A 12,210-nucleotide genomic window follows, 5' to 3' on the forward strand; every position below is an offset into this window, starting at 1 on the left:
ATGGGCAGGACGTTCAGGTTTGTTACATAGGTAAACGTGTGCCATGATGGTTTGCTGCACCTATCAACACGTCACCTAAGGTATTTAGCCCTGCGTGCATTAGCTATTTAACCTGATCATCTTGGGTTTTTTTTTTTTCTTTTCCCTTTTTTTCTTGTTTTTTATGTATGTATATTTTGAGACAGGGTTTCACGCCTGCTGCCTAGGCTGGAGTGCAGAGGCGTGATCACGGCTCACTGCAACCTCTGCCTCCTGGGTTCAAGCGATCCTCCCACCTCAGCTTCCCAAGTAGCTGGGACTGCAGGTGTGTGGAACCACACCTGGCTAATTTTTTTTTTCTTTTCTTTCATTTTGTGTGTGTGTGTGTGTGTGACAGAGTCTCGCTTCATTGCCCAGGCTGGAGTACAGAGGCGCAATCTTGGCTCACTGCAACCTCTGCCTCCCGGGTTCATGCGGTTCTCATGCCTCAGCCTCCCGAGTAGCTAAGGCCAAAGGCACACACCACCATGCCTGGCAAATTTTTTTTGTATTTTTAGTAGAGATGGGGTTTTGCCATGTTGCCCAGGCTGGATTACAGTGGTGATATCATAGTTCACTGCAGCCTCAGACTCAAACTGGCAAAATTCAAATAAAGTCCTTAGTTAATGACATTGTACCAGTATTAATTCTTTGGTTCTGGTCATCATATTATAGGTAGGTAAGACATTATCATTGGTGGAGGCTGGGTGAAGGATGTATAGAAAATCCCTGTACTTTTTTTTTTTTTTTTGAGACGGAGTCTTGCTCTGTGGCCCAGGCTGGAGTGCAGTGGTGCGATCTCGGCTCATTGCAAGCTCCACCTCCCGGGTTCATGCCATTCTCCTGCCTCAGTCTCTCGAGTAGCTGGGACTACAGGCGCCCGCCACCACACCTGGCTAATTTTTTCCATTTTTAGTAGAGACAGGGTTTCACTGTGTTAGCCAGGATGGTCTCCATCTCCTGACTTCGTGATCCGCCAGCCTCGGCCTCCCAAAGTGCTGAGATTACAGGTGGGAGCCACTGTGCCCAGCCAGAAAATCCCTGTACTATTTTTGAAACTTTTCTGTAAATCTAAAAGTAATTCAATATTTCAAGTTAAAAAAAAAGTTTTCAGACAATTTGATTATGAGTGTGTGTCAAAGTTTGATTATTGTTGTAATGCAAGCAAAATGACCTGTAAGCAGCTAACTCAAATATATACTCTTGGTAAGAATATTTTTATTAAAAAAAGAATGGTCAGGCTGGGCGTGGTGACTCCTGTCTGTAATCCCTGCACTTTGGGAGGCCGAGATGGGCAGATCACTTGAGGTCAGGAGTTTGTGAGACCAGCCTGGACAACCTCGTGAAACCTCGTCTCTACTAAATATGCAAAAATGAGCTGGGCATGGTGGTGCCCACCTTAATCCCAGCTGCTTGGGAGGCTGAGTTGGGAGGATTGCTTGAATCCAGGAGGCGGAGGTTGCAGTGAACAGTGATCGCTCCACTGCACTTTAGCCTGGGCGACAAGAGTGAGACTCCGTCTCAAAAAAAAAAAAAAAAAAAAAAAAAAAGAGAATGGTCAGATCACTCACTGTTAAGACTACGTAAAGACAAAGAAGAGTAGTTAACAGCTTCTAGGCTCTTGCCTGAGAGTTGGCTGGGAGGGTGGCTAATTTTCCAGATCAAGTCTTAATTCCATTAAAGTTCATTGCGGGCCGAACACGGCGGCTCACGCCTGTAATCCCAGCACTTTGGGAGGCTGAGGTGGGTGGGTCATCTGAGATCAGGAGTTTGAGACCAGCCTGGCCAACATGGTGAAATCCCATCTCTACTAAAAATGCAAAAAATTAGCTGGGTGTGGTGGCAGGCACCTGTAATCTCAGCTACTCGGGAGGCTGAGACAGAAGAATTGCTTGAACCTGGGAGGTGGAGGTTGCAGTGAGCCGAGACCATGCCACTGCCCTCCAGCCTGGGCAACAGAGCCAGACTCTGTCTCAAAAAAAACATAAAAAAGAAAAAAATAAATAAAGTTCATCACAAAAATGCTTAAGCATTTCATCAGGAATGTAATTTCTTTCCAGAGGGAGGTTATGAATTATGTCATGCAAAAAACTTTGGCCGCAGACCAGGGCAGAAAAAAATAAAGAACTTCTTTTTCTTTTGCACAACAAATTGTCAACACACACCTCAACACCTATGCTAGGCACCACACAGGAGGCCAGAATGCATCCAGGCAAAGTAAGGCAAGCACTGGGCAAGGAAAATAGAATGCTGGGTAGCCGACTTGAGCTTGTTGGCCCGCATTTGGAAGGTGTTCCAGGCAGAAGGGAACAACACAAGCAAGGGTGCAGAGGGAGGGAAGTGCAGTGTGTCTGGGGAACCATGGCAGTCAACTTGTTTTTTTTTTGAGACCGAGTTTCACTCTTGTCACCCAGGCTTGAGTGCAGTGGCACGACCTCGGCTTACTGTAACCTCTGCCTCCCGGGTTCAAGCGATTCTCCTGCCTCAGCCTCCCGAATAGCTGGGATTACAAGCGTGCACCACCACGCCCAGCTAATTTTTGTATTTTTAGTAGAGATAGCGTTTCACCACATTGGCCAGGCTGGTCTCGAACTCCTGACCTCAAGTGATTGGCCTGCCTTGGCCTCCCAAAGTGCTGGAATTACAGGCATGAGCCACCGCGCCTGGTCTTTTTTTTTTTTTTTTTTTTTTTTTGAGACAGAGTCTCACTCTGTCACCCAGGCTACCGAGCAGTGGTGCGATCTGGGCTCACTGCAACCTCCACCTCCCAGGCTTAAGCAATTCTCCTGCTTCTGACTCCCGAGTAGCTGGGATTACAGGTGCGTGCCTCCATGCTTGGCTAATTTTTGATTTTTAATTTTTTTAATTTTTTTAAGACGGAGTCTCACACTGTCGCCCAGGCTGCAGTGCAGTAGCCCAATCTTGGCTCACTGCAACCTCTGCCTCCTGGGTTCAAGCAATTCTCCTGCCTCGGCCTCCTGAGTAACTGGGATTACAGGTGCCTGCCACCATGCCCAGCTAATTTTTGTATTTTTAGTAGAGACGGGGTTTCACCATGTTGGCCAGGCTGGTCTTGAACTCCTGACCTTGTGATTCACCTGCCTCGGCGTCCCAAAGTGCTGGGATCACAAGTGTGAACCATCGTGCCTGGCCTAATTTTAAATTTTTTTTAGTAGAGACGGGGTTTCACCATGTTGGCCAGGCTGGTCTCGAACTCCTGGCCTCAAATAGTCCGCCCGTCTTGGCCTCCCAAAGTGCTGGGATTACAGGTGTGAGCCACTGTGCCTGGCCCAATTTCTTATTTTATAGGAGAGGTCAGATTGAAAAATTGTGTCTAATCCCACAATGGGGGTGGGGGTGGGGGATTGAAGAGTTCTGGGGACCTTTGTAGATGGATGCTGTCCATGGGGAAATATTATACAAGGAACAGGTAACGGAAATGCAGAGCAGGGAGGCCCAGTGGAGAGATCCCAGGAAGACTTCTCAGTGGAGGTGGCAATGATGATGGACTAAGAACGCATAATAATGTCTGGGGACACTCCTTATGTGATTCTTTTTAGCCACAGTAAGTCACCATGTTGCTTATGTGTCCCCAGCCCCAAATGCCCACTCCCCTCCCTGCCACCCCAGCTCCCAGAGCAGCAAGTGTAATCGTGGGGGCAGGGGAGAGTATCTTCCTTTGTCTTACAGCTGGAGGGGGCCTTGTACACCCACTCCTAATATCACAGTAGGTGTACAATGAGAGGTCATTGAGAGCAGCCTCCCCTTCAACACCAGCCACCCTCCTGATTTAAGGTTTGAGCACTTTCTCCTGACTCCATAAGAATGACAGCTAACACTTACTAAGCACCAGGTTCTATTCGAAGTACTTTATAAATAGTATCTCATTTAAACTTCAAAACAACTCTGAGAGGCTGGGTGTGATGGCTCATGCCCATAATCCCCAGCACTTTGGGAGGCCAAGGCAGGCGGATCACCTGAGGCCAGGAGTTCGAGACCAGCCTGGCCAACATGGTGAAACCCTGTCTCTACTAAAAATACAAAAATTAGCCGGCATGGTGTCGGGTGCCTGTAATCCCAGCTACTCAGGAGGCTGAGGCAGGATAATTGCTTGAGTCTGGGAGACAGAGGCTGCAGTGAGCCGAGGTCGCACCACTGCACTCCAGCCTGGGCAACAGAGTGAGACTCTGTCTCAAAACAAAACAAAACAAAACTCTGAGAAAGGCACTAATATCATCACCATTTTTTAACTGAGTTAGCCTGGGCTTCTCTGACTTCAGGGCCTGTGCATCTGACCGCTCTTCTGTGAGCCCTCTGCTTTTCTGCTTTTTCCCCAGTCCCTGCTTCATTGGAGATCCTGGCCTTTTCCTCTCCTCTGGCCCCCTCTCTACACTAACAGGGACACATCAGGCTCACACCTGGACATCTAACCAGGGTGAAGGAGGGGCTCTTTGGGGTACCCACTCACAGATTTCTGGGACATTTTCTTATCCTTTAAAACAGTCCTATAAGCTAGGATTGAAATGATTTCACTGTCATCCCATAGAAAAGGAAACAGACTCAAAGATGTGATGTGACTTGTTCAATATCCAGAGGTGACTCTTGAGTCTAGTGCTGCCCTGACTACGCCACACTCCCTCATCTCCAGCCAGGCACTTCTTCCTTCTTGGGAGTCAGGCATGAGTCAGTTGCCCCCTTCAATGAGACAGAAGAGAGGGCTGTGTCATAGAAGCTTTGAGCACAGTGTCTGCTTCTGACTCCCAGAGTGCAAGCCTCAGCTGTCCTGCTGTTTAGACCAGCTCCACCTGTAGGGCCCCTGGAACTGACCAGCAGGATGAGAGGTGAAGAAAGAGGGTGATGGTGGCTGAATCAGTGGCCGCAGCAAGAACCTGCCCCAGCCCAGGACGGCAGGCAGGGTTGGGGAGGAAGATGACTTTGGTATTGGAACAGAGAGAGTGGCGAGAGTTTGATCTTTGACTCTTTAGTCAGAGGGTGCTGGTCCAATCGTAGCTAGATTGGAGTCTTCATCCAGGGCTGGCAGCTTTTACGGAGAGCACTGCAGCCCCATGTAGCAAGACACAGGGAGGCCCTTCCTTGGGCTGCTAGCCTGACACACAGGAATCAATCCCCCAGAAGCAATCCCACAGGAGCGAGAAGCTGTGTACCTCCAGACGTTCCCTGCAATGTTACCAATGCAAAATAACTACCAAAAAAAAAAAAAAAAAAAAAAAAAAGCAGCTAAATATCCAATGAGAGATATCCTGATATCCTGGCAACTCACTCTGGAATCTGATGGTGTAGTGAACAGCATGGAAAAAGGTTGGTGGAATGAAGTGGAGTCTACATCACACAGTGTCCCCTGAAGGATGACTCACAGGAACAATTTCTCTTGGTCCCAGTGCCAGGAAACTCTGTGTTTCTCCGGGGCAGTTGCTTTGCTTTTATCTTTTGGGTTCTACATGTCTGTTAGCTGACCATGTTTCCCTTTTAGCTCTGGCTATCGGGAAACTCCACATCGAATTTCTGGCTCATTTCTCACAACTATATGGCAGGAACTTTGTATACCAATACTGCTTGTGGCCTTATTTTCATTTCCTTCTCCCAAATAGCCTCCAATTTTTTTTTTTTTTTTTTTTGAGACAGGGTCTTGCTCTGTCACCCAGGCTGGAGTGCAGTGGCACAATCATAGTTCACTGCAGCTTCAAATGCACCTGGTTTATTTATTTTTTATTTTTTTTGTAAAGTCAGGGTCTCACTTTGTTACCCAAGGTGGACTCGAACTTCTGGCCTCAAGTGATGCCCCCATCTTAGCCTCCTGAAGTGCTGGGATTACAGGCCCAAATATCCTTCTATTAATTAAGAATCCTGTTGTATTGTACTCTGTGTTTGTAAACTACTTCCATTTTTTTTTTCTTTAATGGAGTGGGATGGAGAGGAGAAAGAAGAAGAAAGAGAAAGTTAAGCGGGCTGGGCACTGTGGCTCACCCGTAACTGGTACAGGTATACTGGTTAGACATATCCCAAGCAAATGATTGATAAAACCAGGAAAACGCAAAATAAAGCAATGAGATTCACTTTTCACCCAGAAAGTTGGCAAAAATTTGTTCTGACAATACCATGATTTGGCATGTATGACATTCTATGCTGCTCCTGAGGTCTACACTGATTGTTTAGAAATGTGGTGCACAGTCAGGCATGGGGTCTCATGACTGTAATCCCAGCACTTCTGGAGCCTAAGGTGGGAGGATCACCTGGGCCCAGGAATTCGAGCCAGCCTGGGCAAAATAGTGAAACTCCATCTCTACAAAAAAAACTACACAAATTAGTTGGGCATGGTAGCTCATGCCTGTAATCCTAGCTGGCTAAGACAGGAGGATCACTTGAACCCGGGGGGCTAAGGCTGCCGTGAGCCGTGATTGTGACACTGCACTCCAGCCTGGGTGACAGAGTGAGACCCTCAAAGAAAAAGTAAATACATAAAAAATGTGTCACAGATGAAGGTGCACATAGATATGACTCAGCAATTAACACACCAAAGTATCTGAACTCTAGAGGAACTCTTAGACATATGCACAGAAGACTTTACAGAAAATGTTTGTTTCAGCATTGTTTGCAATAGCAAATAGAAGAAAACATTCTTTTCTTCTTTTTTCTTTTTTGGTAGAGACAGGTAGGCCATTTTTTGGTAGAGACAGGCAGCCATGCTGCCCTGGCTGGTTTTGAACTCCTGGGCTCAAGCGATCCACCCACCTTGGCCTCCTAAAGTGCTGAAATTATAGGTGTGAGCCACCAGGCCCAGCCAAAAGAAGGAAACATTCTAAATGCTCTCAACAAAAGAATGACAAATAAATTGTGTTCTAACCTTACAACAGAATACTATACAGCAATTAAAATGAATGAATCAGGGCTACGTGTGCTTTTATGAACAAAGCTCAAAAAATAGTATTAAACAAACAGCAAACTGCAGAAGGCTATTTAAGCTTAATTCCATTTCTACAAGGCTTAAAATTGTAATAACCTTATTACATAAGGATCACTTGAGCCCAGAAGGTCGAAGCTGCAGCAAGCTATGGTTGAGCCACTGCATCCCAGCCTGGGCAACAGAGTGAGACCCTGTGTCTAAAAAAGAAAAATGATGTGAACAGTCATTGCAGCTGTGTGGGAACCTTCTGCCTGCAAAGATGGGAAGGAAATGTGTGAAAGATTATGGTGTCGTAAGGTAGGAACACCAATGTCCTTCTTGTTCGGTAGAGGATGGGAAGGAGTTGGTCAGCTGTGTCTCTTGCAGGCTTCGTGGTCCAGGGCTCCAATGGCGAGTTTCCTTTCCTGACCAGCAGTGAGCGCCTCGAGGTGGTGAGCCGTGTGCGCCAGGCCATGCCCAAGAACAGGCTCCTGCTAGCTGGCTCCGGATGCGAGTGTGAGCCAGAATGCCCTGGGCCCTGGGGGTGGGTGGATGTGCAGGATCCAGGCTCCTAGGCCCTAGCTTGGGTCCTGTCTCCTTGTTCTGCCTCTTCTGGGACATGCTGAGGCACCTTCACTTGGCCCAGTGTCCTGGTCCAGGCCTCCTTCTGCCTGCTCTCACCTCTCTCCTTCCTCTGGCAGCCACTCAAGCCACAGTGGAGATGACCGTCAGCATGGCCCAGGTCGGGGCTGACGCGGCCATGGTGGTGACCCCTTGCTACTATCGTGGCCGCATGAGCAGTGCGGCCCTCATTCACCACTACACCAAGGTGTGTGTGAGGCCTGAGACCAAGAGGAGGCTCTGCCCAGGGAGAGGAGATAAGGGAAGCTGGGAATAGGGTGGTGCTTCACATGAACGGCAGCTATAGGAAACGGGTGGACTGCCACCATGGATCAGCTGCATGACATTGGGAGGCTTACCTGACCACTCTGTGTTACTGCTTTCTCCCCTCTAAAATTGGAGGAATGATGTCATCTGTCTCATAGGGTTGCAGTGAGCATTAAATGAGATCAGGAACATAAAGGCCTTAGAACTGTGCGTGGCATATGGAAAGCACTACATAAATATGACCCACTGTGATTGCTTACACTCGGGGCACGTAGCATGGGAGGGAGGCCTGTCCAGGTGGCCCTGTAGTGAGGCAGGCTGGGACCTGTGGGTGGGCAAGTCTCTGGCTCCTGGGACCTGGGGCGGCTGCCCTCTCCTGCTTTTCTCTGCGCCCCCCTCCCCAGGTTGCTGATCTCTCTCCAATCCCTGTGGTGCTGTACAGTGTCCCAGCCAACACAGGGCTGGACCTGCCTGTGGATGCAGTGGTCACGCTTTCCCAGCACCCGAATATTGTGGGCATGAAGGACAGCGGTGGTGATGTGAGTGGCAGCAGCTCCGGGGCTGGGGTCCTCTCCTCCTTTTCTGGGTCCTAGCACTTTTGCTCCTGAGGGCAGCTCTGAGATCTGTTTCCAACCTTGGCTTCTGTGTGGATTCTCTCTGTCGTGCGGGCTCTCTGGGACTTTCTTGAGGGCATCTCTTTGAGCACTGGGCTTTCATTCCACCACACTTACCCGGCCCTCATCCAGGATGAGGCTCTGGGCACAGCTCTCACACCACATTTGCTGTTGCAGGTGACCAGGATTGGGCTGATTGTTCACAAGACCAGGAAGCAGGATTTTCAGGTGTTGGCTGGATCGGCTGGCTTTCTGATGGCCAGCTATGCCTTGGGTAGGCCGCCCACTGCTCTCAAATTGTCATGGGTGACCAAGAGATACCCAGGCACCTGGGTCTTCCGGGAGAGATCGTGAGGGCTGGGGCTGGGTCTGCAGATGGTAGTTTGCCAGCCTGCCCACTCTGAAAACTCAGAAACCTGGCCACGCCGCTTACCTGTCTGAATTCGGGATGCTGTGAGTAACCTTGTTGGCTGAAGGAGGATGGCCGTGTACAATCCCTGGCCTGTAGTAGGGATGCCTGCAGTTTGTTCTGAGTCCTGAGCTCCATGATTAGATGACAAACTTAGCTGCTCTAATCCCACCTTGTACATCATTCTCTGAGGGCAGAGGCCCTGGGGCCCTCCTCTGTAGTTCAGGAGTCCATTTTCCTCTCCCCTGTCCCAGGCCAGAATGAATTGTCAGATCTACAGAGTTGAGCCAGGGATCTTCAGTTGCCTGATCAGATTCTGTTCCAATCCAGGATCCCTAGGAATGTCACTTAGATCAACTGCTCTTGTCTGTTTGGGGTCAGGGTCCTTGGGTTTGGATTAGATTTGAGTCCTGGAGGGAAGGGAGAAGAAGGGAAGCTGTTCCCTTCAGCTGAAGCCCCAGTGAATAGAGATTTGAGTGACTTTTCCAGCACTGCAGGGGAGAATGCTTGTTCCTATTCCATCTGGTCCCTCCAGACTTTGGCTGGTTGTCTAGGCCTTTGTACATCTCCCCTGCCATGTCATGGCCTCTACGGTGAAGGGGAAGAAGAAGGGATCCATTTCTCCCTCATTCCTGAAAGTGGAGTAGATTAAAAATAAAAAAAAAAAGCACAGGCTCTGGAGGCTGGGGGGAATCTCAGCTCTGCAGTTTATTCACTGAGTAATGCTGGGCAAAGCATTCACCTCTCTGGGCCTGAGTTTCTACTCTGTGTACAGAGGGATCATGAGGATTAGAGAGCATCAGGGCCATGCTGCTGTAGCGCGCCTGGGACACATAGTAGGTATTCCACAAACAACAGCTCTATTAGCTCACTCTGAATTGCCTACTCTCTCTACGGTTTTGAGGCCACTGTGCCTAGGGTTCCACTCCTATCTAGCCTTAGAAGCATACTTACAGGCTTGCAGAAGTGGCGGGGGTTTCTGAGATCACAGCCAAACCCATTTTCATTGCCCCGATGGGCACAAAGAGGACTAGAGAGGGTCTCATTCAGGTTTATGCAGTCAATGGGAAGACATGCCTGGTGACCTGACTCTGTCCAGAGTGCTTTCCATGCCCACTGCTGTCTCTGGTTGCATCCACTGGGGGGAATAAAATTTCAAAAGAGCAAAGGCTTCCCATCCGTCCTACCCTCTTACAGGACTGATGAGTCAGGGGGCTATTGGAGGAAGCTGGAGGTGTCAACTGTCAGATGGGATTTTATTCCGGGAGGGGTTCAGGGAAGGAACCGTCCTTGAGTTCACTTTCAGGCTCTGCTCCCTGCCCCTCACAGATCAGCCCTGAGCAGTGCTTGACCTGCGGGATTCTATTTTGAATATTCAGGCAGCTCTTCTCTCTGGAAATGTATACTCTGGACTCACAGAGCATGCCTTTGATGTAGCCAGCCAAGTGACATAGAAATCTGTATCTAATGTCCCCAGGCTGAAGAGGTGCTGGGACCAGGGCTTGGGATGCCTGGAGGGGAGAGGCTCTGGCTGATGTTCTGCGTCTTACTTCGTGCAGGAGCTGTGGGGGGCGTCTGCGCCCTGGCCAATGTCCTGGGGGCTCAGGTGTGCCAGCTGGAGCAACTGTGCTGCACGGGGCAATGGGAAGATGCCCAGAAACTGCAGCACCGCCTCATTGAGCCAAACGCTGCGGTGAGCCAGTGGCAGCGGGGGCGCGGCGTGGGGGGGGTGGGCAGTCTGTGTCCTCATTGGAGCAGGACCCAGGGCTGGCACCAGGCCCCACTCAGTCTGTTCCTTTCAGAAAATCCTTTGAGAGAACATCCCAGTGTGGGAACTCCTTGTGACTCCCAGAAAATCCTGACTTCGGACAAAGCCGAGCACTACTGATTGTCAAACTTAAGTGTGCATTAAAATTTCCTTAGGGGCGAATTAAAGTTCCAACTTTTGGGCCCAAGAAGATGCATTGAAACAAACATCCTGTGTGATTGTGACAGAGTAACCCTAGGACCACACTTAGAGATGCCTGGAGAGAAAGAGTGTAAACCAGGGGCCTCTAAATCCGCGCTATCGGGGGCCAGGTCCTGAAAAAATAGGAATGATTGGGGCTGGCAAAGGAGTTAGAAGGCAGGAGAGTGTTGTCTTCAAATAATCGGTTCTGTGGTCAGACTGTATACCCCAATTCTTTGTTGGGCAAGCAAAGGAGAACTTCAGAGAGAACGCCCATCAAGTTCAGGGTCATTCTGAAGTCTGAGGCAACAGAAAAATATGTGCCCCTGTATTCAAGTTTTAATGTACATTTTATCCTTTCTTTCCTTCGTTCCTTCCTCCCTCCCTCCCTCCCTCCTTTCTGTCTTTCTTTCTCTTTCTCTCTTTCTTTCTTTCCTTCTTTCTTTTTTTTAGACAGAGTCTTGCTCTTTTGCCCAGGCTGGAGTGCAGCAATCTCAGCTCAGTGCAACCTTTGCCTCCCAGGTTCAAGCAATTCTTGTGCCTCACACTCCTGAATAACAGAGATTACATGTGTGCACCACCATGCCCAGCTAATTTTTGTTTTTGTTTTCATTTTTCAGTAGAGATGGGGTTTCACCATATTGGCCATGCTGGTCTCAAATTCCTGGCCTCAAGTGATCCGCCAACCTCAGCCTCCCAAAGTGCTGGGATTACAGGCATAAGCCACAGTGCCCGGCCTATTCTTTTTTTCTTTTCTGAGACATAGTCTCGCTCTGTTTCCCAGGCTGGAGTGCAGTGGCACAATCTTGGCCCACTGCAACCTCCGCCTCCCTGGTGTGAGCAATTCTCCTGTCTCAGCTTCCCTAGTAGCTGGGATTACAGGCACGTGCCACCATACCTGGATAATTTTTTTGTATTTTTAGTAGAGATGGGGTTTCACCATGTTGGCCAGGCTGGCCTCAAACTCCTAACCTCAAGTGATCCTCCTGCCTCGGCCTCCCAATCTTTTTTCTTTTATTTTTTTTATTTTCGAAACAGGGTCATTCTCTGTCACCCAGGCTAGAGTACAGTGGTGTGATGACAGCTCACTGCAACCTCAATGTCCTGGGCTTAAGCAATCTTTTTTATTTTTTATTTTTATTTTTGTAGAGATGGGGGTCTCACTATGTTGCCTAGGCTGGTCTTTATCTCCTGGGCTCAAGCAGTCCTCCCACCTCAGCCTCCCAAAATGCTGAGATTACAGGCATGAGCCACCATGACTGGCCTACTGTATATTTTATATTTAACTTTTTATTTTATTTTATTTTATTTATTTATTTTGAGATGGAGTTTCACTCTGTGCCCAGGCTGGAGTGCAGTGGCACAATATCGGCTCACTGCAACCTCTGCCCCCGGGTTCAAGCAATTCTCCTGCCTCAGCCTCCCAAGTAGC

General features: G+C 48.9%; 1 protein-coding gene across 3 annotated transcripts in view; it reads left to right on the forward strand.

The window, feature by feature from the left end:
- HOGA1 (4-hydroxy-2-oxoglutarate aldolase 1) overlaps positions 1 to 12,210 on the forward strand; it is a 28,228-nt gene that overhangs the window by 7,150 nt on the left and 8,868 nt on the right. Inside the window, exons 2-7 of one of the 3 annotated variants that reach the window (XM_009459053.5) lie at positions 7,307 to 7,435; positions 7,621 to 7,748; positions 8,212 to 8,346; positions 8,599 to 8,695; positions 10,390 to 10,523; positions 10,633 to 10,758. In XM_009459053.5, coding sequence (XP_009457328.1) covers positions 7,307 to 7,435; positions 7,621 to 7,748; positions 8,212 to 8,346; positions 8,599 to 8,695; positions 10,390 to 10,523; positions 10,633 to 10,644 — 635 coding nt within the window. In that variant the 3' untranslated portion in view covers positions 10,645 to 10,758. Of the gene's footprint in view, positions 1 to 7,306; positions 7,436 to 7,620; positions 7,749 to 8,211; positions 8,347 to 8,598; positions 8,696 to 10,389; positions 10,524 to 10,632; positions 10,759 to 12,210 lie in introns of those variants that run through there. The other 2 variants (XM_001164461.6, XM_003312714.6) reach the window with 2 other exon arrangements.

This window comes from Pan troglodytes, chromosome 8 (genome assembly GCF_028858775.2).
Source record: "Pan troglodytes isolate AG18354 chromosome 8, NHGRI_mPanTro3-v2.0_pri, whole genome shotgun sequence".
Taxonomy (NCBI): Eukaryota; Metazoa; Chordata; class Mammalia; order Primates; family Hominidae; genus Pan; species Pan troglodytes.